This window comes from Tympanuchus pallidicinctus, unplaced genomic scaffold (assembly GCF_026119805.1).
Source record: "Tympanuchus pallidicinctus isolate F22 unplaced genomic scaffold, pur_lepc_1.0 scaffold21, whole genome shotgun sequence".
In the NCBI taxonomy this organism is placed as follows: Eukaryota; Metazoa; Chordata; class Aves; order Galliformes; family Phasianidae; genus Tympanuchus; species Tympanuchus pallidicinctus.
Genome location: NW_026294733.1, coordinates 1,266,811 through 1,292,500, shown reverse-complemented (window position 1 = coordinate 1,292,500; position 25,690 = coordinate 1,266,811). Strand labels below are relative to the sequence as shown.

Genomic DNA, 25,690 nt, shown 5'->3' with positions numbered 1-25,690 from the left:
GACTGGGAGCCTCCTTCAGGCAGAATCCAGCCTTCAAAAAGCAAAATCCAGAGGCAGTCAAACTCGCTACCAGTCCAAGAGAAGGCAAAGGTGTAGATTTGAATACTTTCCCCTTTTTTAATGTAACAGTACCATGGCCAGAGTCTAACTTTGGACGCATTTAAAGCCAATAGAAATGTGTGAGCGTAGCTAGAGAAATAATTTGACACTAAGTAAATCACAATTATTTGTCTTCTTAAACAGAATACAGGTTAATTAGCACTCTGATGTCTGAACCATCTGCAAAAGATTAGTTCACTAATGAGCCAAAATACACTGCAGCTTCTGAGTGGGTGCAAGTTGTTAGAAAGGAAATGCATTGCAGTTTTCCTGAACGCAGTATCAGCCATAAGATTTCTGGAGCTGTGGTCTAAGCATGACTTGGCATTGTTCCTGTGGGGCTTTTGTGTAAATGTCTTTCTCTTCAGTCCATGGGCAGTACATAAATCATACAGTATTTTATCGTGATGAAAGACTTAGAGGTCTGGGGTCCTGAAAAAAAGGTTAAGGTGTTTTTATTTTAACAGAGAACATTTGGTGTTTGTTCGCAGGCCCTAAAGAAACCAACTCACATTCATAGCATTTCTGGGGAGCTTTGCTGTCAGGCTGGCTGCAAAGAAGAATTTGCTCTCCTTTGCCTCCATCTCTAAAACCTCCCTACTCCTTGAGACCAGATTCAAGTTGGATTTCTTGAGTTTTCTTTCCTCTCTTTTGGAGGACTTGGCTTTTTGGTCTCTTCCTGATCACCCGTCCAGCAGGGGAGAAGAGCTCCTGCCAGGCAAGTGAATAGATTTTGCAGATGCATGACTATCTCATGTGAGACAGGATCACATGCTGGTGTTGGAAAGTGTCACTTCTGATCATCATAGCCCTTCTCAGACATGATTACTGCAACTGAACTGTAATGTTTGGAAACCAAAAGATGTTCAAAGCCAGGCTTACTTCAGGGGAAAAAACTCTTCCAGCAGCCCAAGAAAACTAACTGATGGCCTAGGAGGGAAATTTGCACCCATTACAACTCATATAATTATTTCTGTTTTTTCAACCTTCTTTTCACACATCAGTGGCAATATACTGGCATTTCGTTCTCCAAGTAGGAGTAAGATAAAAAAGAAAAGCTCTCATTTAGCATCTTGCTGGGGTCCTTTCCTAATCAGCTGTACTAAATCCAGGAAAACCTGCATATCTACAAAAGTGACAGGTCACAGCAAAAATCAAAATGCAGCCCACTTTCTAAACAACAATCTAAGATAGGCCTGGATCACATGTACCTCCAAATCTGGCTCAGAGCTTTTACTCTGTGGATTGATGTGAGTGAAGATGAAGCCTGAGTAAGAGACATGCTGACCGTGCTATACAGACGCCTCATGAATGCCACCTTGCTCAGGGCAATCTCTCACGTGCAGGACCCCAAAGGGAAAACAGACACTACATGAAGACCATATGGAACTTACTAAGATTAAAACAGTTGAAACAACAGGAACAAAACAAACATGATGGGACAAAACCTAACAGCAACTCTTCCAAAGAAACACCATAGAATGGAACATCAAGCATTTCTCCTTTGCCATTAGGCCCATAAGATATTTGTTCCACATGCAGTCGGGATGAAGAAGAGGAAACAAGAAGAAATGTTAGGAAGTTTTGGAATCATGCCTAGCAGAGGGATGCTTGAAGCTGCAAAATTGTTATGACTGATGCAATTTTCTTTCCCTTTTTTCTTATTTCTCTTAGAATTATGATAAATGGCTCCTTCACACGCCAACAATTACAAGGCAGGTAGGATGTTCCGGTTTGTTTGTTTTTATAATATAAAAATTAGGTTACAAGATTGCTGTGTAAAAATAATGAGATCTGCATCCTAATTTCCATATTTGCAAGACAAAACAAACAGTGGCAAGAATGTGATGGAAAACATCTAAAAACTACGAGAACAGATGCATTCTCTCTGGAGGGCTCCAAGGCACTTCAGAGCCTGAACCACACTGAATGCAAGAATCACCTTCTGGACAACCTGCATTGCATTTATGAACTTTTCTGAAGATGCTTCCAGCAATTGCTGATATGGGAAGTGTTGAATTCAATTTGACCTGGCTTGTTAAATGCAGTAGCCCAGATCCTTGGGCCCACTACCACTTGGCTTGGCTTTCATCTTTTGGGCTGTGTCTCTACACTGGGTTTCATCACAAGCAACCATAAGGCCACACATATGATTTTGGTCAAAGTATTTTGATCAAAATACCTTTAATAAATAACTAAATTAGTTGGACCATTTATGACATCTGAGGATTTACCGATCCTACTAAACCCTTAAGACTCATATTCTTCATGAACGTAAGATGAAGAAATTGCATTGCATTCCATTTCTGAAAGGAACCACGCCTCCAGTGCAACTCAGATCACCATACAAGTTTGCAGATTGTGGTGGTGCCTCTGGGAGCAGGTAAGTAGGCGTAATGCACGTTGCAGGTGGCCTGCTCACACATCAAGGAGCATGGCAACGTGCAGTGCCCAAGCTTTGCTATTAACTCAAATCTGGGTGTGTGCTTTTCAAGTGTTTTCCTTTCAGAGGAAAGTCTCTGAAGATACTCCACGTGACAGTTGGCAAAGGCATGTGAGAGATATGGGCCTGGGCTCAGAAATACAGGATTTGTGCCCTTTGACCTTAAATTTTGTGCTTGCCAAAATCGGGCTCTGGATTACTCAGTAAATGAAAATGTTCACTTTTTTTTTTTTTTGCAGGAATTCTTAAAACTGGCTTCTCACTCTTCCCATATAGCAATTCCTTTTAGGAAACACCAAAATATTTTCCCCTCAGAGCTCCCTCTGCAAGCATGGATCCAATCCAGGGTTATACCATTCTCTGCAAAGCTCTGCACTTCATATGGCACAGGATGAGAGCCCCATTCAGATAACGCTCTGTGAAACCAATGGTTACATCACAGCAGCCCCCCTGCCATCACCTAATACAGCAGACACAGTCATAGTGGATCAGCATGGCAATAAGTAAGTGGATCAGCCAAGATCCAGTTTCTAAATGCAGGGCTTGAATGATTAGGTGCTCCCACTGAGCAGCAATGGCACTTTATTTTCCTGCACATCAGTTTTTGTACCCCCTTCCTTCTGCCTCCCCCACCTTGTTGCCCCAAGCTTTCATGATCAGCATGGCAATGGAGATCGAACTGTGTGCATACACTGATTTGCTGGGTGGGTTGGCAAAGGAAAGCAAATCCAAGCTACTTACCTCAGAGCAGACCCCTTTGGCGTTGCAATGCCATAGCCTTTGGAGTCCAAGTTACCTCCCACCTTCATGGTGTCACAGGGCTTCCGCTGCTCGATGTACTCGTTCATGGTGGACTCCAAGAGGTAGGCATACTTTCCTTTCGACTTCCTCACCCGGATCATCCCCTCTTCTGTTGTCCTCACAAAAACGGAGGGTTCAGCTGACTTCATGTATGTCCACATCTTCTCAAACACTGCTATTTTGGATCGCTGCGTAGGACAGCACAAACCCAACAGAAGTGTTAACAGAGGTTGGGGTGCCAGCTGGGATTTCCAGGTGAGACCGAACACTTACCCACAGAGCAGATGGACCAAGGAAGACAAACAATGTAACAGGATGTTAATGAACCTCCGGCCATTTCCTGCACCCAGGTCAACCCTACCACCTTGCTGCAGGAAGGGCAGGATATCTGTGCCTGGCAAGTGATTTTATTGATCAAACTAAAGGCTAATCAAGCTGCAAGTTAGGAGATGCCTGTAGTGTGGGGAAGCACACAGATATTCCACATTTCTATTTACAGTTGCAGAATATCACAAGTGACACAGTCAGCCATCTGAGCAGCCAAAGGGAAAGCAGATTTCTGCTGTTCTAGGGGCAAGCACAGCAGGTGCTAACATGGCAAGGGGAAGCAAGAGAGAAAAACAGACCTGCGCTGAAGATGAGAGAGGACATTCCTGGAAGACTTGCCAACAAGGAGCTAAGCAAAATTTTTGCATTAAAGTTTCCTTTTTACCCTAAAAAACTCTTTAGTGGAGCCAGCTTCCAGGGTCCCATAGGCGATTTCCGTCTGCTTGGCCAAGTCCTCTGCACTCTCGATGGGAGAAACCATCCTTTCCACTGTGAGGAAGGCAGCCAGGTTAGCTGTGTAGGAGGATATGATGATCAAAGTGAAGAACCACCAGACACCACCGACTATGCGGCCGGAGAGGGACCTGCACACAAAGGAGAGAGGCAGACAGGAGGGGTGTGAAGGTCCAAAAGGTGCAGCTTGTTCTTGCAGGCCTGTCATTTACCCAGGTGTTCTCCTTAAGTCATGCTCTCCAGCTGCTTCTAGGGAAGCCAAGGCTCTGACTCAGTTCTCAATGTACTGAAGATAGAACCACAAATACAGACCAGTGGGGTTCACCAAGTCAGTTCCTCCATCAAAACTCCACATTTCTAAAAGAGATGCTGAATCTCAGAGAGGAGCTACAGCCTTAATGAATAATTTGCCTACCAACATTTTCTGGTTTGTTCTTAGCAGAGGGCTAGACAAGATGTTCCTAATAATGCCTTAAATTCTAAGCATCTTGCACAAGCTGCTATCAAATACCCAATTATCTGTAACCATTGGATAGCCATAGAGATAAGTCAAGAAAGCATTAATTTATATGAAAATCTTTTCAAATCATATTAAGGAGTAAAAGATATTTTTTAGAGCCATGTCATAATTCATGCATTCTGCCTAAATTATTTATATTCTCCTTCTCTACACGCAGAGCATCATTCCCAGTGGAGGATAACTTACAATGCTGTTTTATAAAGCCAGACATTCTGACAAGGGAGCTCCTGTCCATAAGAACCACTTCATTTCTCTGTGGGAGACCATGTCTCAGTGTCGCTTTTCTGCTGACCTGAGTCAATCCCCAGAAATATGGTTTATCAGATGGTAACGGAGATTTCTCATTCTAGCTCAGGGCACTGGACCAGATCATGACAGCATGTGTCATGCTGTGCTGGGTCTGTGTGAAACTGCAGTGACTTACTGTGGGTTAACACAACCTGACAGACAAACCTACATGCTCTATGTATTCTTTGCTCTAATGAGAAAATAATTCCATACTGCTAATCACTGAAATTAGAGCTGGAAAGAGACTAAGCCCACAAAGCCCACCAGCTGCAAGACTTATAGAGATTACACACTTCTAGTTTGTCCAGTCTGGTTTGAAGCACTCCTGATGTGCTGGGAGCTGCTCCTTCAGACATCAGGTAATTCCCTCACTTAGACCAATCCATCCCAAAAGCTCTTCAGACCAAAATTTGAGATCACTGCCTAGCAGAAATTAGGCATCAGCTCCCACACTTGCATTCACAGCACATGAGGCAGAGTGGAGAGCTCTCATTTTTCAGATCTGCTGCCCACAGGCATTGTTCCAGCTATAAGACCAATGCTGCATACTCTGTACTGCAGCATCTCATACAGTGCTGGAAAGGCAGAAAGCTAGGCACTGTTCTTCCACCATATCTTGAACTCTCCAAGAGAGATGTCAACAAACAACCCATGGAGATGAACAGGGACCCCCATGCATGATTCACCCCATCTATCCCAGGTAGAAGGAGGTCCTCTGGAGACTTCTGTTTCTATTGAGTTTTGAAAGATCCAGAATCACGTGGTTGGACAAGACAGCAAATCTTCAAGAAGCTGAAGTTAGGTGAAGTAAATGTCACCATCTGTGGAGAATACCCAGAGCGGATGGCTGACAGCACAAACATATTTACCTTGAGTTTCGTATTTGGAGAGGGACCGGAGAGGGAGGCGGCTATGGATTCGGCTCACATGTCTTCGGATTGATGGGGAAGAGGAAAAAAATACCTGTCTCTAATTAGTCTGGATGATGTGTGCTTAGGGAAGGAAGCGCTCAGAAAAGGCGCAGAAGCATTAAACAAAAGTAACCGGATAATGTCAGATACAACAATCTCTGCTGATGAAGGCCACTTTGAGCTGGCAAAATCCATTTGCATGGCAAATAATCACATTCATCTCCAGCTGCAAATTATACAGCCTTTCCTTCCTGATGAAGCTGGGATATTTCTGTGGCTTGTTTCAATCCCTTCAGCAGCAGGCAGCCGGATTCCTGCCTCTAGACCCTCTGCATCCGAGCAGTATTCATTATTGGCTTATCCCACAGGGGCTGCCTGCTGTCAGCTGCAGATGGCTTAAGCTTCCCAGCCCTGCACCTGGCATTGACAGCATGAAAAAGTAACTATAGGGTATTCAGACAGGGAGCAACATGAAGGGCTGAGGAAGCAGGGAGAGGGGGTAGGTGATTCTTTCCCATGGGAGCAAGTCAGGAAAGGATGTGCAGCCCATCATGCATCGTCTCATTTGGGCTCTGTCTACTGCTAGTGCTGGTCAGTTTTCCTCATTAAGTGAGATGCTGTGAGTAGGTGAGTGCTCAACCTCATAGACAGTGGAGGAAAGGAGATAAACAGCTTGCTGTGACTGCAAGCATGGCTGAGGCTTCATGTGCATAATTCTGTGTTGCATACACTGCTAATGGGCAATGTCTGCCCTCGTTGCTAGACTGACTTGAAGCTAGAAGCTGTGAATTTAAACTGCTGTAAACATACAGCAGAGAAATCACTTAGAATACGGGTTCTTAAGGACATCGTCCTTGCAATCCATGGTTGTGCAGCATCTAACACAAGGGAGCTCTGGCTGCTGGGGGAATCTCTTGGAGTCTAGTGCAATACAAGAGGAAATAGAAGAATAGTCACGATGAAACACTACACAAGGAGATGTGATCCCATGCAATATCTCATAGCTCGATAGCAGTGGACACAGGTTAAACAGGAAAAACTGGATTTCTCTGGATAACCACGATACTATTCAGATTTTAAGCCAACGCCCATGAGTGCTTACCGAAAGTAAGTGGTTGGAAAGGCATTCATGGCAATCTTGCTTTGTTACCCCTGCAGATCAAGTGGGAGAGCAGCAGCACTCCCATCCTGGGAAGCATTTGCAAAAGTGCCGTTGTGATTTAAGAGGAGATGTTCCATTTCTAGAAGTGACTTTGGCACTTGGGAGCTAAAATCTGGTAGAAAGCTGGTACTCTGTGGTATGTTTGTGCTCTACTAATAGCGGTCACAGAGGAGCAGCTGTACCTTGTACTTTTAAGTCACTTTTAAGGTTTGAACATCTCACTCCACAACGAAGAAACAGAAAATGACCTAGCAAAGTTCATTTCTCTTCACTAATGGGCAGTATGGGGTTTAAATTCCCTTGCGTTGAGAACTGACATATCCACGTACTCATCCAAGTGTAACATGGAGGCAATCAGCTCTCTGCCACATGGAAATGAGTTTGTGCCTCAGTCCTCTGCAGAGCTAAAGTGAGATGGAACATACTGGTTAGTACTTTAAAGATATCCCATAGCTATGATGTTTAAATTTGTCTGTTAGACATTTGAGTTTACTCTCATTCGTCACCATAGTAATACCAGAGAAAAGCACTATCTAAAAAAAATCAAACTAAAACAGGAAAGGATAACAGTGATAAGAGGCTTTAGTAACTGGCTAGTTTTGGGATGTGTAAAGCCATGAAACAGCTAGATGGACTCGACTGTACACTTTTCCATCCATATAATTACATCTGCACCCATACTGTTCTTTCTTACACAGCCCAAATTAAGACCTCTTAGTTTCTTCTTCTAGCCCTGCTTGTGCTTGCTAAAATCATCTCCCATCTTCTCCTAGATTTACTTGGGGTTCTGCCTGCCCCTCACAAAAGCAAGAATGAAACGCTCTCTTCCAACAGCACTCTTGCAGAAACAAGTGGTGAATACTCTGCCCTCATTATCTGTGGTGTACAATCTACTTAAAATTATAGGTGGTTGGGAACCAGAAATTCAGTACAGTGGAAAATTCTGAAATGGTAAATTAAACCTTAATATTCTCAATTAGAATGAAAAGATAATGGTTGCAAATGCCCTCTAAAAGTAGTATTCTGAAAATGGTTGGTTTGAGTCCATCCAAGCTTTGCATTTTTCTATGAGTTAATGTTTTGTTTCCGAAAGGTATAATTTTGACATAGTAAACAATTCTGTTTCTCCTTTCTCGTTGCTCACACTCTTCTTCCTGCTTTTATAATACACTGAACTCTTACCTACCACACGTATCATTTAGAAGGTAGTTCTGGAATGTATAATTTTATATCTGCGTAATGGAAAAACCGAAGTGACTAAGATGAAATTAATAATTTTCATTTTCTCACTTAGGCAAAATGTTTTTTTTCCACTTCTCACAAAAGCAACATCGTTTCGTCAGTAGAAAACAGAAAAGAATTGTAAGTTCCCTTTGTTCTCATGCAGTGATTTTTATCATGTTCTAGCCTTAGCATTGATGGATTCTTCACAGAGAAAAGGGAATCACGCAGCTATAATCTCTTATTTCTTAAACAAAATACAACCCTTGATCAAACAATTTGCTCTTTGATCTTATCCCTTGCAGAAGGTTGGAACAAATAACAGGTGTTTGCCTCTGCATTACAATCTTATTAGAAGCAGCATCGTGCACTTTAAAAAAAAAACATTAATGATGTAATCAGAAAAATACAAAGTAAACATTGGTGAAAAAGCAGCGCCTCAGTCCTCTTCCACTTCTCCCTTCCCTCTTACCAAATGCATTTCATACAGAGAATTACACCTAAACTGACAGCGTTTTAATTAGAAACGCAAATCTGGGATTCTAAAGCCATAGTTGCTTTGGGAGGATTTCCCAGATTTGCTGTTACATTCTATTCTAATAACAGCTCACTTAGTCAACTGACATATTTGTCACTGAATGAATTAATGCAGAACTGTGGAAAGAAAAGCTCTCGTATGCCTGTTCTGCTGACTGTGGGTCAAATCTACTTCTGGTCTTCTGCCCACACAGATCCTCTGATCTCTGACACTGTTCACTAATTTGATACTGACTGTAGATAATTTCACGGGTCTGTCTGAGGGCTGACTTAGTAGTGCATTAGTTACAAATGTTTTGCTCCCATTTGGCTCTTTGCAAATTTTCAGCATTAAGCTTCATCAGCCCAAATGAGTTTAGCTTCTTCTGTGTGACACAGACCATCCAGAACGATTGGTCTCACCATTTTATCTCTGACCCTGACACAAGCCCTGGATTTACTTGGAAAGTCTGCGACTAGCCCTGGCCACAGGAACAAACTGATGTGGGGATTGAAGCTGGGATCAGCTCTGGGTACAGCCATCGACCACATCTGCAGAGCTCTTATCCTCTTACACTCTGCTGTGCTACTGAGTGTTGAACGAGCTACCATTTGTCATCAGATCAGATTAAAATGCACGTTTCCCTGTCTGTGCCGTATCATTAGTTACATCACTCTTTTTAATTTGCATTTACTCACTACCAAATCCTACCTCCTGGTACACAAGTTAGGAGTCCTGAGTACAAGGCTGGCTTTAACACCATGTGCCCAGAGAGTCTTTACTCAGACAGAGGTGGGAATGTTTTCCATTGACATTCTCATTTACCTCTCCCAGCGGTAGAAATCAACTGTTCCTTCCTCATCTCACCTCACAACTGATCTGCAGAGGTAAGAACTGGAAAATTGAATTCTCCATGGGTAAAGCTAACCAGTGAGAGAGGGTGAGACAGCTGAGGGTGCAGAGAGGTTCTGGGAGTCCCATGCTGTTATCAAAACAAAAAAAAAAAAAAAGGAGAACGAAAAATCTGACATCCCCAAAGCCGAGATGCTGGAAGAAGGCAATAGGGAATGCAGAACTCAACAGCAGCCAGTTCTCAAAGGAGCCTCAGGGTAACTTGCTGAAGTAAATACTGCAGTGACTGAACATATTGTCGGCAAATACTCAGACTGTTCAATATTCAAACAGGAGCACACATTTCTAGAAGGCTTTAATTATGTCACTGTTTGTTTACTGTTTCTTTCCATCTAAGCTAATGCCTTTGGACATCAATGTATTTCCCCTCCCCCACAGTTTCATCTCTTCTTTTGCATAATATGTTGAATTTCTTTTTTCAATTTCACTTTAACAGGCAAAACTTCCTTCTAAATTTAGTATTCCTGCTTAGCCAGTAATGCATCTTGTCACTTGTGGTTCTCCTGCCACTGGAGCTAGGGTAGCTGTGGTGTTAAGTACCAGCATGACTACACGGATCAAGTACATGCTGTTTTCCATACATTCACTTAGCATTTTGATAGATAAGAGGTACCTAATGGCCTAAACAGAGGACTAGCAGCCAAGTGCTGTCTTTTGTCCCTTTGGAAGCCTTACCACCTTATGGGATCCTGGCTAGCTTGCCTCATGCCTCTAACTCAGTTCCCAGCTGCAGGACAAGGGGATGATTCACATCTATAAACTTTACCTGTGTGGGTGGCACAAGCCATTGGTCACCAGGTGGAATTTGGCTCTGATGTTCTTCTGTGCACATTTACCCCACTGAAACACTCAATCAGCATCAAATGGAGCCAGCTAAGTAGCAGGTAATTTACAAGCTCAATAGCTATCTGCAGGGTGTGTTCTCCTGTGGTCCTCAATGGCTACACAATGCAGCCTGCTGTCACACAACAAACAACTCACCTGCTCAACCAGCCAAGCGTGATGTTGGAAGCATTTAATGCCATGCAAGCATGAACTAAAATGGCAACCAGCCCCTATAGACTTTAGCAGAATCCATGTGCCATCCTTGCTACAAAAACACAACCTCTGAACAGAACTGGACTATGCCCTTCACCTGAGGGAGATATCATCCCTGAGCAGTCAGAACTGGCTGCTGACATATCTATCCCTAAAACTGCAGGATAATACACACAACCCTCCCAGAGAACTGCTAAAAAAACAACACAGGAAAAGAAAAGGCGACAACAGAGAGGTGATGTGAAATACTAATAAAAAAATAAGAGCCTGATTGAAAGGCAGAACAAATAGACCCAAGGAAGTACACTGAAATCCTTTTCAATATAGGTTCAGTATGCTTCTCAGTGCTGTGATCCAAGGTAGTCTGAGGGGTGAATGTTTGGGCAGAGGCTTGCTGAGAAATGCAATCACTTCAGGCTGCTCAACAGCTCCAGTGAAAGGCAAAGTCATCCCTGTTTTGCAGTTTTTCCAGATACTGCTACAAGGAGAAGCAACTCTTGTCGTGCCTTTGAGCAAAAATTTCACTGTAAAAAAGGCTCTTCATGTATTTTTCTCACTTTGGTGACATTTGTTAGCTTTGCTGAGAAACATTCACAAGGTGACAAACACAAAATTTTGTCAGAAACACTCGTTGGAGTGCCCAGGGAGACTCATTACTAAGGAACTTCCTCAACTTCAGGTAGCCCTGAATTTAACAGCGCTCATCCTTCTTCTCAAACAATGGCCAATTATGCCCCCGTCCTTTGCTGTGATATCGTATGCTCTCTCTCATTTTCTGCAGTCTTCTTGATAAAAAGGCTGTTTTCTTTTTTCTCAAATACATAACATATATTTCAGGCTATATTTTACCAGTTCTTCCTCTTCCTTTTTTTTTTTTTTCCCCCAAGATCTTTCTTTAACCATCTATATGCGCTCAGAGTTTAGAGATCCATTCCTGACATATCTTCTGGTCAATGTTATAGTAACTTAGTTCAGACCTCTACAAGGATGTCTTTGCCTTGGTTCTTGAATTTATTTTTTATCTATTTTAATCTATCTTCTGCTCAGATTTCCCAATTTGAGAAGAGAGACACCCTTTTCATAAGCAGAGCATTTTCACATAAGAAGGTTTCAATGTTATCAATATTCTCAAATTTTCACTTTCTTTTCTCTTTGTATTTGATTTAAAATGGGATAACTGACCAAGATGGCAGGTGAGAAATTTTCTCAATTTTCAATTTTGAGGCTTTCTTTTTTTTCTAGAGGAGCACAGCATATTCCTTGTAGGAAAGGTAGGGAATGAGTCTGGACTCTTTTCCCAGCCAGTGCCTTTTAGAAGAGCCCTATGTGCACAGAAATGTCGCTCTCTCCATATTTAAACTCCAAAACTGAAGAGAAAACAGTGTTTCTGCTGTCCCTATTTTACCTTCTAACATCCATTTGATGATTTCTTTTTGAAGGCTTTGGAAACACAGTTGAGATGAAAAGCTGCTCCCTGCCTCTGTCTGCCTCTCTGCAGACAGAGATCTTACTGAGAGCTTCAGGGAATAAGTGAGGAGAAAATTCCTCCTAGAGGAGAGCATCCTGTGCGCTGGACTCCTTCAAGCTGGGTCCTTGTGGACTTTGTGGTCCCCACGTATCCACGCTGTGCATGTACCTATTGCTGCTTTTCCCTTCCACCATACGAGGACACCTCCCCTCTTCCCTCTGTTCACACATTTGCCTCCTATTACTTCCCATCAGACTGCACTGGGAGAATTCATTAGTGTATATAATATGCTTTGAGGTTGTCCGAATAACGGTGCTGTTACACTTTTTCACTTCTATAGGCTCTTTTATCTGAAGATCAAAGTACTTAGTTATCATTACCATGACTGGATTATTGCTGCTTAGCCTTTGGATCTAAGGGTAAGAAGCAGCTCTTCTGGGTAAGCGTTAATGAGAATTAAGGGATGGTTTTATTAAATTAATTGAATGCCTTAAAGGGTGCTAATGCTGTAGAAAAGGGTGCATCCACGAGCTGTATGCCCTTTCCTACCACCTGATGGTTTGAGCTGTGTGACCCACGCTGCCCTCTCAGATGAATCCTGTGAGCAGCCCCTCTGAGATATTCAGTGCCTTGTCCTTTCGAACTGTGAGATCTCATCTCAAGATCTTGCTCTGTCTCAGTGCATTCATTGATCCCTAGAGAAGACAAAGCATTTTAGGCTTCTTCCAAGCATGACAGTCATGAAAATACGTGCTGGACCAAAACAAACTCAGAATGCCCTGGTGAGACATTTGCTTGGCTGAAGCTTTTGAATGAAACAGAGGAAATAACAGAAGGAAGGAAGGTGTGAGGACAAGGTGGGGGGAGACTGCGTAACCTTGTTTGCAGACCTTATCACCAAAAACATGACCTTCTGAGAAGAAACTTCACTGTTGGAGAGCAAAGTAACAGCTCTCTCCATCTTTACAACTCACGCTCATCCTGGCATGCAGCACACTCAGCAGGGAGCCCCACCAAAACTCCCTTTGTCCTGAGAAAACTGAGCAAAAAGTATTTCAAAGAATGACCGTCCACGTCAACTCCTTGTGGCTTTAATCAGTCCTTCATTCTCCTTCCTACTTCTGTCTCTTTGTTTTTCCTCCATGAATTGCTTTTTTTCCAGTTAACTCAGATTCAGCAAACCCTTCCCAGTTAACAAAACAGCACCTCTTTTGGACTTTATGAATTTGCCTTTGCTTGTTCACTGTTTTGGAATGTTACAATGAACCTGACTCCCTGGCAATACACATACCTAAACTTATTGCACAAAGGTGGTTGGGTTGGTGCTTCCCCAGTTACCAGGATAGGTAGCTGAGATGAAATTTGTGTTCTGGAAAGCAGAACAGGAATAAAAATCGCAAACTTCAGTGGAAGAAGGTGACTACTCCGAGTTCCTCAGACGAAGGCCATGAGGTTTTGGCCAGCTCTGGGGAATCAAATCAACAAAGAGCAGCTGTAGATGCTCTGTGTGTCGTGAGCCAGAACGATTTCAATTGAGGAGCTAAATGCTCATTCAACTGTGTATCCAGACAACGTGCAGATGATATCTTAAGTGCTGATAAAAGTGATGTACAGCATATGGATGAGTTATTTAAACAGGGCTTCCCTGTGAAAACACACTCAGGGTTTCCCATCTTAGCCACAATACTTTTCTGGAGTGCCTGCATTAGAGCAGTGTGCGACAGGCAGCCTTGCACAGGGCATGACTTCAGGGAGACGGAGGTCACTGAGCTCCTCACAGCCATTATTCTTTGACAAAAGCACTTGGCAATCTACCTAGCTATTAGGAGGATGCAACCGTGTGTGTTCCTGGCTGCAGCTCAGGAAACGTCAGGCCCCAGCTGAGCCGACTGCTCGGGGATAACAGGTTATGAAGACAGAAGAAAATGAAAAGAGAAAGTGTGTTTCTATCACTGATTGAAAATCAGCAAGTTGGAGCAAAGCTTACTAGGGAGCTCTCGGAGCCCCTGAGGGGCTCCTGCTGGAGTCGCCAAGAAGGCAGTCAATCTCATGTACCCATATAAATCACAGTGTTTGACACACAAATACCATGTGCCATTTCCATATCCCAAATGTCCTACTAAAATTTCCCAACAGATGCAAAATAGCACCAATGCACTTTTAGTCTCCACTTTTTTTTTTTTTTTTTAATTTTGTTTTCAAGAAAAAAATATCAGAAGCATTTATTCATTCCTAAAAAAAAAAAAAAAGGTTGCAAATACATTTTTAGCTTAATAAATATGTGTTTGAGTCAAATGCTCCAGTTCTCATTTTAAATACAGCTGGTAAAAAGATTAGTACACCTATCACTCAGTGAGGGGACTTTCAACACATCCCTTGCTATCCTTAAGCAAGGCCTGCAGTCAGAGTCATGTAGGAGCCTCTAGATACGCCTGATAGCAAGACTACTCCATGGAATTGGATAGCTAATTATTCACTTCCTATGCCACATTTAGAACTTCTCAGGTGGAAGAGCATGGAAATCTAAGAGATTCATTTTTCCCTTTACAGATGAAATAGCATTTTACCAACAACATTCTCTCTGTTACTTAAGCATTTCCTTCTTCTGAGACCCCTGTATCCATCAGCATTTCGTCAAATGAAAAAGAGGACAGCAAGGATGACTATTCTAAGAGAATTTCCATTTTCCCCCAGCTGCCACATTTTGGTTGCCATGGCAGTGCACAGGCTCCAAAGGGCCCTGCTCAGTTGGAGATTGTGCAATTCGTCAAACTACTCCTCTGGTGAGTCACTTTTCCTGGTTAAATTTGTTACAGAAATAAGTGTGGTCATCAGTTCTGGTGGTTGCAAATGCTGCTCTTACCCTGTGACCTGAATTCCCTCTCCCTGGACATAATTAACTCTGCCAGCTAGAGACAATTGCAAGATCACTTGGTACATTTTTGAAAGGAAAGAAGACTTCTCCGGAAGTTCAAATACTATACATATATATTTACTGTTATTCTTTAAGACCAACACGACCTCATCTGTTCAAGCAAAATGCCAAAAATAAAAGGTCCTGAGCTTTGTTCCCATGGACAAACCTCCAAGTCTTCCAGATTCACCCAACAGTGGAGCAGTGATGGGGGGATGCCAAACTAACCTTGTCCCATTGGCAGCCCCAGCATCAGGTTGCTTGTGCTGCCCATGGAAGTGACAAATTGCTTTGTCCTTCTCTGCAAAAATATACCCTTCACTTTGAGTACTGGTACTGCAAAGATGGCACCAGGACTGTGCATCAGACCAAAAAGACAGGCAGATGCATGGGGCATCAGGGAAGATGCTCACTGAAATCAAGAAGAGTTCCCTGGCTTTTGCTGCAGGAAGGATTTTAAATCCTTCTGATTGCTAAATGCATTTAGTTCTGATTTCCCTAAATATCTGTTTTTAACAAAATCAGTGCCTTGCAAAAGCAAGTAACCAAATACAGAACAGAAATAATTCCATTGTTATAACCCAAATCAAACCTCTCACACACACACACACAAATAATTTGTCCTAACCAATTTCTGATGTAGATCTTGTCTAGAACTGAATAAAATCTTTCAGTGCTAGGAACATTCTGAAGAAATTTGAAAGTGTAGCTATTTTTCAGAATCTCTGGAGGCTAGTTTAGAAAAAAACATCAACAACTTGTAGTGCAATTTTACTGTTATTTCCACCAGCTCTGTGGCTGAAGTCTCCTGTGGTTTTGTTCAATTGATCTAAAAAGGAATGTAAATAAAGAGGAAAAATGGCAGAGGAAAGTACTCAGCATTAATTACAGGTACATAATAAATACTGCATTTGCTCTTCCACAGATGTAGCACAACAGAGCGCCTGCAGAAGAGGCTGCAGTGAAATATAAGCCTGGCTGCATGCTGCCATAGATCAGTCAGAGTGCACTGTTTCCATGTCACTAAAAACAAATAACGATGTCCACAAGACAGATGTAAATAATTGACCGTACTTATTGACTAGGTAGCTGCCAGCATTTGTATCTCCCTTCCCACCTCTGTGTGTGTGCACTCACCGCCCATGGCAGCTCAGCTCAGAGCGTGGCTGCAGCTCTGCACTGTGCCAATGAGTTGGGTTTCACTTCACTCTTTGTCTCCAGCCAGTCGATGGGTGGATCATATCTTGCTTTGGGACATGCTGCTATGCTCCCCACCATTTCCCAGCTGTGCTCCCTTCCGGCACCTCACACAGCTCAGCCAACACAGAAACTCTTCTGTTCTTGCATCCCCACCAATGCTCTCAAGATGTCCCTTCTCAAGTCTGGCTCTCTCCCAGCCCCAAGCTGTGATGAAGGCTTCATTTTTCATTTCCTTTCCAACTGACCAGGACATCTCTAGCTCTGTTCTCAATATAAAGTGCAATTACTGCGAGCAATTTCATACCTACATACAACCTGTCATCACATTTCCCTTCTACTCGTGACACACTGCGATCTGAACCTAAAATATATACATTTCATTCCCACAGCACAGTATATAGGATACTTCCATGAAGCCCTGTTCATTTTTGGAAATGCCTGTTTAGTTTTCCTCTAACATGGCACAAACGATGGCTTTATTGACTGGGTGATGTAGTGTGATATTTATCTCTCTGCCAAGCTCCAGTGAGGACAAGGCTCCTCTGGTCACTCAGCCAAGAGAAAGTGTGTATATTCTATCTCATGGTATCTTCAAAGGAAGAATATATTCTGGGAGATATATTTTAATGGAATGTATTTTACTTTAGTCAAGCATAAGTTTTCTGAGTCAGAGAAAAGGTAACTGGATTCAATTTGATATTCTCTAATACAGCGGAGGTCTCTTCTAGGCTCAATCTATATGAAGAAACACATTTGGAGATAAAAAATAGAAGACCAAGCAGGGAAGCTGACAGCAAAAATGTACTTTTTGTTCCCTGCTTTTTTATAATTTTCACTGCAATCAAATCATTTACTTCAGAGAAAATGTTGGGGCAGATGAAAAATCCAGATGCCTCATCCTGCTGCAGAGGAGGTCTGGAAGCCCAGATGCCACCTTGGTCTCCTCAATGGCCTTGGCTTGGTCTGAGCAAGCAAAGGCAGCAGGGTATTGGATGTTAGAGAGGTCCCGCTCTCCACAGCTGCTACACATGGGGGTTATTTTAAGCTCTGAACACAATTTATCAAATAACATTTCTGAAGAATGGTACAATATGAGTCATATTTACTTCACATTTCACTTGCTGCAGGCTCTCACAATTGGCTGTGAGTTATTTATTACTTCTGAAGCTTGCTCTGTGAATCTCTGTGAATCTCCTTTCTGGGTCTGTATTTCACATTTAATGAGTGCTTTAGCAATTTCATGACTGTTCTCTGGAGTTGAGATGGCACTTTGTGCAGCCTCATGGTTTAGGGCCCATTTCAGACTTCACTGATTTCTGGCCATTACTATGTACATGAAACAACTCACAACCCAAAAATATTGCTTCCCTCCCATTCTGCTGTGTTTCAGACACTACTTTGAAAACACAGATTTTGTGGATGATGACAGGATCCATCTCACCTCAGCAGGACAATTTACTCCATGTGGCAGCGACTGAACTACATCATTAAGTCAGTGATGGTGCAGAGGGGGAATCCCTGGAGGTGCTTAAGGCCAGGTTGGATGGGGCCCTGGGCAGTCTGACGTGGTGGGGGGCAGCCAGCCCATGGCAGTAGGTTGGAAATGGACAGGCTTAAAGATCTCTTCCAGTCAAAGACATTCCATGATTCCACAGTTCCATGATATCAGACTCCAGTGCTTACAGCCTCCTTTGGTCAAAACTATGCAGGTACACTTGGATAATTTAATTTATGACTTAGGAGGGCTGGATTCCTTGCCCATGCTCATATTGCAGCCTTTGAAGGCATAACAGAGTCTGCCATCAGACTATGCTGAAATCTTCCATTGACTGGTTGTTGTATGGGCTTTGTCACACTTATCCAGGCTACACTTAGACAAGAAAGCTTCAGAGCTTAAGGAATACCAGTTGACCTCATCCTTGGAAGCTTCAGTCCTCAGGTTAAGAGGCTGTGAGCACATAGCCCATAGGTATGCTCTGTCTCGAGTATCTACAGGTCATTAAATTCACAGTGTTCCTTCAAAGTGTTGGATAGTTTGTGATCAGCATGCTTAAAAGCCTGATTAAAGTTCTGGCTAGTAAGTCTGTCCTTTAAAAGGACACAACTTTCCTTCAAAAGCAAATCTTGGTCTCTGTGGGGCACTGAAGTCCCCTGGGGATTGGTCTGAGACCAAGGAACATACTTCTACAAGAGCAAGGAGTTGCTGCAAACCTCACTCCCCCCTGTGCTGAGCGATGTGTCTGCAGTTTTGATCTTACTATTTTTTTGGTGATAGATACATAGTGGCATATGCACTCGAAAACAACATGCTCTGCAAAAAAAACCCAACAAAACAAAACAAAAAAAAAACCTCCAGACAAATTTCCCCTACTCCTTCCCAAAACAAAACTGAAATAAACAAACCAAAACCTCTATAGAAACAAAATACACCCCTGCACTTGCTCCTTTCTGCTGGGGAGAGAATGACGGAACAGATGTATAACAGAAGCTATTTATGTTGATTAATACATTACTGGGGAGATGCTGAGAGATTGCAGTGATAAGTTTAGAAGCAACTGTACAGCAAATGTATTGGAATAGAGCAGATCCCCACCTGCCCACCATGTCGTTGCACCGAGCATTCATTTCTAAGTGATGTGTCACAGGAATCCTGCACCAAGTTCGTGTGAAAAATACATGTGAAATACAGAGCGTGCTCAAAGCCTTTCTGTACAACAGCATCCTACGAAAATTCTCACCCTTCTGCTTCCTTCTTGCTTTCACATTTCACAGAAATATTCCACTCCACCTGCATCCATCACAAGGATCCATCATAGAGTGCTGAGACTTGCAGCAATTCCCATACCTTCAAATTCTCTGTTCTTGCAAGTATTTGTCACCAGAAAGTGCTCTTTTCTCAAACATAGATTCCAATAAAATTGTAATTTTCATTATCAAGACGATCATATAACATGAAGATAACGACACAATCGTTTTCATTTCCCATTTCAAAGCAAAATAACAATGCTTTGTAATGGTGATTCTAAGCACGTTGTTTAATGAGATAAAATCTTGTTATTTGGATCAAAACCACTGAAAACCAAACCCAACAAAACCCACAAAACCCAATGACTTTTTTATGAAAGATGTTTCAGAATTTGCTATTCCACAAAGTCCGAGCTTTTCACCTGTCTGCACTCCTCCTTGGAACTGCAACTGGCTGTAGAAATGTCCCCAGAGGAAGACATTCTCTTTCCTAAGAATAATGATGACATAAATAACAATGAGAATGAAAATGGCCATAACCTGATCCTAACACATGGGGCTGTGTTACAAGACACAGTTGAATAATAAAGTTGAATGAATGAAGTTGAATTTCCCTCAGCAGGGAAGACTTCCTGAATGCCCCTTCTGGACTTCGACTAATAAATGATCAGATGATAAAATATATTCATAAAAGCTGTCACTACCAAATTGCCTCACAAGATCTCATCTCCCTGCTATCTCAAGCTTATTAATACTTGGAGAAATTGACATCCAATGGCCAACAAGCTGTGCTTGGCCTGCCCCTGCCATCTCATGGGAGCAGTGCTGAGCTGCACGTCATTATCTTTGCTCGTCAAAGGAGATGTGGCTCCTTTTCATCCCCTGATTTCTGATACTATCCCAGCATTTGGAAAATTAACTCCTATTGCCTGCATTCACTCAAAGCACAATGTTATCCCAGGCTCACCTCTGGTTCTGCCTCATATGAAGTTAGATAGGCCACAAGAAAAATCCCTCAGACATTAAAGATATTACTTACTGGATATACAACCTATGCCAATAAATAACAAAACCTATTATAACAGTTCTCACAGCTATTTTGTTCCTATGTTTTGAATTCTTTTCTTCTTGCTTTTGTATAACAAGATATGAAGGTTACTTGTATCTCAGGTTCCTTAATAAGCAAAAACTCTACCATAAGACCTTCAAAATGAAAGCATTTATTTCCAGGCCTTACAAATACACCTCTACTTGTGTCTCTATCACAAATTTGCATCTTCTGTATTTCATGCAGTTTTTCAGCCACCTTGTATTGTGCCTGCTTTTCCAAGAAAAATTACTTAAGAGAAATTTTAACAGTGAATACAGAGGACAAGCGATTCCCATCAGAAGACTCTTTAGGAACTCTTTAGACTTTGGATGCTATTGAATGTTCAAGCAGCAGAACTATTGACTGAAATGGGAACCAAAAGGAAAACTCTGTACTTCTCTGACCTTTCCAAAGGCCAATAACACTTAAAGCCACACAGTTCTCTACACAGTTCTCTCCATAATTGTTCAACAATAGTTTGGCACAGACTATATAGCCTTTTATTAGGCATCTACTATGTTATTTCTCCCTTCTTTACTGGAATTATATAGTTTCCCAATAATGCCAGAATGACCTTTTTCTAATAGCGACAAAGTAATGACTGACAAAAATTGATTGCAAATGGGTGGCTTTAGAAAATTGCCTGCATTTCTGTAAATTACCCCAGAAGATCTCAGCATATATTTAGAATGGTATTTTCTATGGTCCCAAGTTTAAGGCCCAAGTTCACAGCTGAGACCCGTGAACACTTAGTCCCTTCTGAATTACAAACCAATGCAGAGAATACAGTACTGTTCAGGAAGGATGGTCAAAGAACCTGCTCAGCTCCAAAGCATACACAAAGATTAAATCACTTGAACTGGAATAAGGAAGATGACTTACCTTGGAGAAATATCACATCCTTGCTGCATAAAAGCTCCCAGGGAGAACCAGAGACTGTTGAATATCCCAAATTCATTCGTTTGATCGTTGGCTGGCTGGTCCCGTCCTTCCTCAAACTCCTCAGTGTGCCACTCATAAGGGCTGAAGCGACTCACCAAGAAGAGGACAACGCTCACTCCAATGTAGGCAAAAACAATGCACATCCATATTTCATAGGCCAAAGGGTCCAGAAAAGAGAACACTCCTGGTTTGGACTTCTGAGGCTTTTTTATCATGATAGAGATACCTAAGCTCATAAAAGGTTTGGAAAAGTCTATAACTTCTTCTCGAACCAGAGTGATGGTTAATGGTGCCACAGCCACATCAGCCCTCTGAAAAGGAGAGAAAGAAGAGTTGCATTCTGGGGATAAAGCATACCTACTAACTCCAGCTTATTTTACTTTGATCTCTGTTTAACCCTACTATCTGAAAAGTAATCAGACAAAACCAATTGCAGGAGAAATTGTTGAAAAGAAACAGCCTATAACATTGGTTGATTATTTCCATTTTATCAATACTGATCGCTGGTTCTATTTTGAAATTTCCTTTTCCAGCCACCCAGCTCCAGTGTGATTTATCCACTGATGTCACAGTCTGATGTAGAAGACTTTTGCTAAAAGAGCCTTATCATCCAGACATCAAAAGAGGTAAGGAAAGGCCAATGGCCTGAAAAAGGACACCAGGATGTTTACTTCCATCAGAAATCACTTTTTGGTGGCATAACTGATGCAGAAGAAGAAAAAGTTCCAATGACACTGATGTGCACTTTCCATTTATTTTATAATCAGTCTTGAAAATGGAAAGGGAAATGCACTGAAATGGTTGTCAGCATATCCCGTCGAGATCTCAGCAGGACTCAGATCATCCATTTCTCCGGCACGGCAACAGACAGACTTGGGAACTGATGCTCCCTACACTATGAAGGGTAAATTGCACCCCTCTGAAGAATGACTTGAAACACTGCAGATGGGGAATTATCAGAGCAAATCAGATTTAGAAGTGTAGGGTGAAGGGATATATTTGAGCAGATGGAAATGAGTGATTAGACCAAAAATGTCAGGTTCACCAGACATTCAAGGTCAGGCTGGATGGGAATCCAAGCACCCTGATGGAGCTGTAGGTGTCCCTGCTTTTTGCAGGGGAACTGGACCGGATGATCTTTAAAGATCCCTTCCAACTCAAACAATTCTATGATTCTACAAATCTATACAGAGTTTTTGAAATCTTACCTTTCTTCCATCCTGCCATTATCAAGTAAATATAAACTATAATAAAATTTGGAGATTCTACTCATGAGAAAGTAACCTTTCAATACTTGTTCTTCCAAAAATTGAAAGAAAAAATATTCCTGTAGCTATGGAAAAGAAAACACTTTGACATTTCTATGGGCACAAAATGTGCTGTACCATCCTGAATTAAAACATTTCCTCTGGGCTGATTATATTATCTCAGCTGCAATCCTCAAAACAGCACAGGCTGATGGAAGGTGGGGATCCTTTTTACTATAGGGCCTGAGACTGTTCTCAAGACAACGAAAAAGGGAGAAACTCACCCCATAAACAAGTTCTCCCACCATGCCGTTCCATGTTTTGGTGTCAGGGTCCCGGGCTCCATACTTCCCATCTCTGACAATCTCCAGCCTGTAGTGGTAGCCAACATGCTTTGCAATCTCAGCAGCAAGCTCCACACAGTAGCCTTCATACCTTTCATTGCCTTCAAACTGGTTGGCATTCTTCTTGAGCATCACGTATGGGTCTTCCTGGCACAGAGGAGACCAATATTGAGCCACTCCACCTTCCCAGTGCTTTAGAGACTCAACATCTTTGCTTGTGACCTTGTTGAAAAGCCCTAACTTTGTATGTATGTACCAAAGGGAACTGTCAACAAACAGTGGGTTAATTTAGGAAGTGCAATTAAAAATTATGCAAAAAATGTGTGCAGCTTCTGCATTTATAGACTTCAGGGCAATGGAGATGCCTGGAAGGATTTGCGTGACAAATCTTTAATTGTGGCTTGGTAAGGGTTATTTAGTACATTTCAGCTATGATTTTTTTAAAGGAACATCTGCCTGTGTGGGCACGGACAGAGACAAATCTGCTGGGCATGAGAGAGCCCTAAAGATGTTTAATTCAGTTTGGGTATTGTGTCCTCTTTGTAGGTTTACAGCAAGCATTCAGCAAACAAGTTAGTAAAATTTCATCTGTTTCTGCAGGGTGATGGTATACAATGACACACTACATGATACCATACATTATAGGATACTTATTGTTCCTTCATGATTATAGTGGGGATTTGTTTTTAAAGCTATGATTCAGTCTCTCTGCACAATACAGCTTATCCTTCCGAAAATTACAGCCCACATTCTGTGGGCTAAACACAAAGCACAGGTATAATGTTCCTAATTTACCTATGCTGATGCCTCTACTATCTTGTCATAATCTTTTGTATTTTCTATACTTAAGCATGAGAGCTCTTTAATACCTACTTAATTAGCCACAGCAATTTTCAGATACCTTTATGGACCCGACAGGAAACAGTAAGTGCTGTTATTATTATTGTTATTATTGTTATCGCTATTATAAAGATGATACAGTACAAAACAAGGTGTGCAAAGGGGAAGAGGCAGTCAGCACATCAGGGAGATGAGGGAGAATGAGAGCTGGGCTGGAAGTCGCAGCACTTACTAGGATCGTTGTGACTATGTACGTCCTGTTCTGGAGGCTCGTGGACTCGTTGCCGGTTTGAGTATCTATGGCTACTGGAACTAACTTTTCATCTTCGTTCCAATAACCAATCTGCCAAATACAAATCCAGGACAACTTATTGATATCTCCTTGTAATATTAATCAAGATATGTTAACAGGGTCATTCAAAAAGGGTCAGATCTCTCTGCAAGTTTGTACTCAGCCCAGTATCTCCCGTCCTACTTCTTGATGTCTTTTGAGAGGGGAATCAGGATTTCTGCTGACCCACCATGCCTCCAGCCTGAGAATAATGTGTATGATTTACTACATTCTCTCTTATAAACACGCAAAACCAAATAGCACACAGCAGTAGATTATCGCAATTTCTGTCCAATCCCTACTGCAAGAGGTCACATTTTCCCTGTGTGACTTCTGTATACTTTTCTAACACGCCTGCTGCTTGTCCAGATGTGACAGGGTGATAAAATGCTGTTCTCCAGCTGGAAGCCTCTTTAAACATAGAACTGACTCTTAGGATATCTTAAGACAACAGAAGAAAAAAATCAAGTGAGAAAAGAAACAAAAACGATCCTGGTCAGTGCCAAAAGGTTTGAAGTTATGAATAAAAGCAAACAGAAGAATTTGTATGCTAAAATGTGCCTATTAATTAGGGTTTGGGCTGATCTGTCACTACTTGCACATAAAGCAGCGTGCCAACGAGTATCAACAAGAAGATCATTGTTGAGGTTTTCTTCTTTCAGGGCTTCATTTGATAAGGGGAATTCCATCACCTCATATACATATGGTATTGCCTGAGCTTTGGTCAAGTGAAAGCAATTTATTATAACAGTAAATGGGAAAGGATATTAACACAGGGCATGAGCAGGAGTTGCTGATGGCAGATTACAAGCTGTAACAATAGAGGAAGAAAAAAACTCCACATAGGCGTCTCATCTGTCTTCATTGCACAGAGAAAAGGAGAAGAGAGTGAGGAAAAAGCTTCCAAAACTCTGCCCTGGGGCAACATAAATGGAGATGTATGGGTTTTTTTGCACTTTTATCCTGGTGGATCTAAGATAAAGCATGCGTCCTGTCAGTTACGTGTCTTCTAAACAAATATTTCTGACAGTAAATACACAGCAAAATCAAGACATTTAGCCATTCTGCTGCTTCTCCTCTGGATTCCCTCTGGACTGACATCATCTTTCCTGAAGTTCAGAGCCCCAAACTGGACATAGTATTACATTTATCCTCTCGTGAGTGTCAGATAGAGGAGGAAGATCACTTTGAATGTCTTTATATTGATAATTCTTTTATTTTTCAGTGAGGAATTGGATTATTTTTTTTTTTTGGATGATGCAGCTGATTCCTGCTTGGATGTAGTGGGCTTTGGCCTGACATTGGCTGCTGCAGGTGTAAGTGAGTATGGAGGATGGAAGCTGTACATGTCGGACTATCACTATTTGAGTTTCCTTGGTTTCAAACACGTATTTTACACTTCAGGGGGTGAGGGGATGCAGAGGGGTTGCAGTGAACGCTCCATTCCAAATTATTTAGCAGATTTCCTTTATCCACAGAATAACTCTTTTCTTCAAAGGCAATATCATAATATCTTCATAGGCAATACCTAAAGTGGGACATAAGTGTATGGAGTCAGGCTGACAAATGGATCAGTGTTTCAAGTGCTCAATGCACCTGAAAATTCAGGTTTTACAGAGTGCCTGGGATACAGAAAGGTACAAAGACCTCAGGACAGTAGCAATACCTCCATAACTATCAGGACACAGCGGGTAAAAATCTTGTTAATTCTTGAGCAGAATTAAATCAAAATAAAGGGTTCCCTGGCACTGCTTAGGGCAGACAGGTTCCTCCTGATTCTGTCTTGGCTCATTTCTTAGAAATGAAAAGCAGGAGTGCAAAAACAGACAGTTGTGTAGCTGAGCCTGAGCCAAAGTGTCCTGCCAATAGCAAGACTG

General features: G+C 42.0%; 1 protein-coding gene across 4 annotated transcripts in view; it reads right to left on the bottom strand.

Annotated features, from left to right (window-relative positions):
* The window catches only part of GRIA1 (glutamate ionotropic receptor AMPA type subunit 1), a 166,610-nt gene that overhangs the window by 13,451 nt on the left and 127,469 nt on the right, over positions 1–25,690 (bottom strand). For all 4 annotated transcript variants that reach the window (XR_008207181.1, XM_052684646.1, XM_052684645.1 and 1 more), the window contains exons 9-13: positions 23,715–23,825; positions 22,583–22,789; positions 20,992–21,362; positions 4,056–4,254; positions 3,284–3,531 (exon numbers count right to left, since the gene is read on the bottom strand). Coding sequence is in view for 3 of the 4 variants with exons in the window: in XM_052684646.1 (XP_052540606.1) it covers positions 3,284–3,531; positions 4,056–4,254; positions 20,992–21,362; positions 22,583–22,789; positions 23,715–23,825 (1,136 nt within the window). In the remaining variant the exon portion in view is untranslated. The remainder of the gene's footprint in view (positions 1–3,283; positions 3,532–4,055; positions 4,255–20,991; positions 21,363–22,582; positions 22,790–23,714; positions 23,826–25,690) is intronic.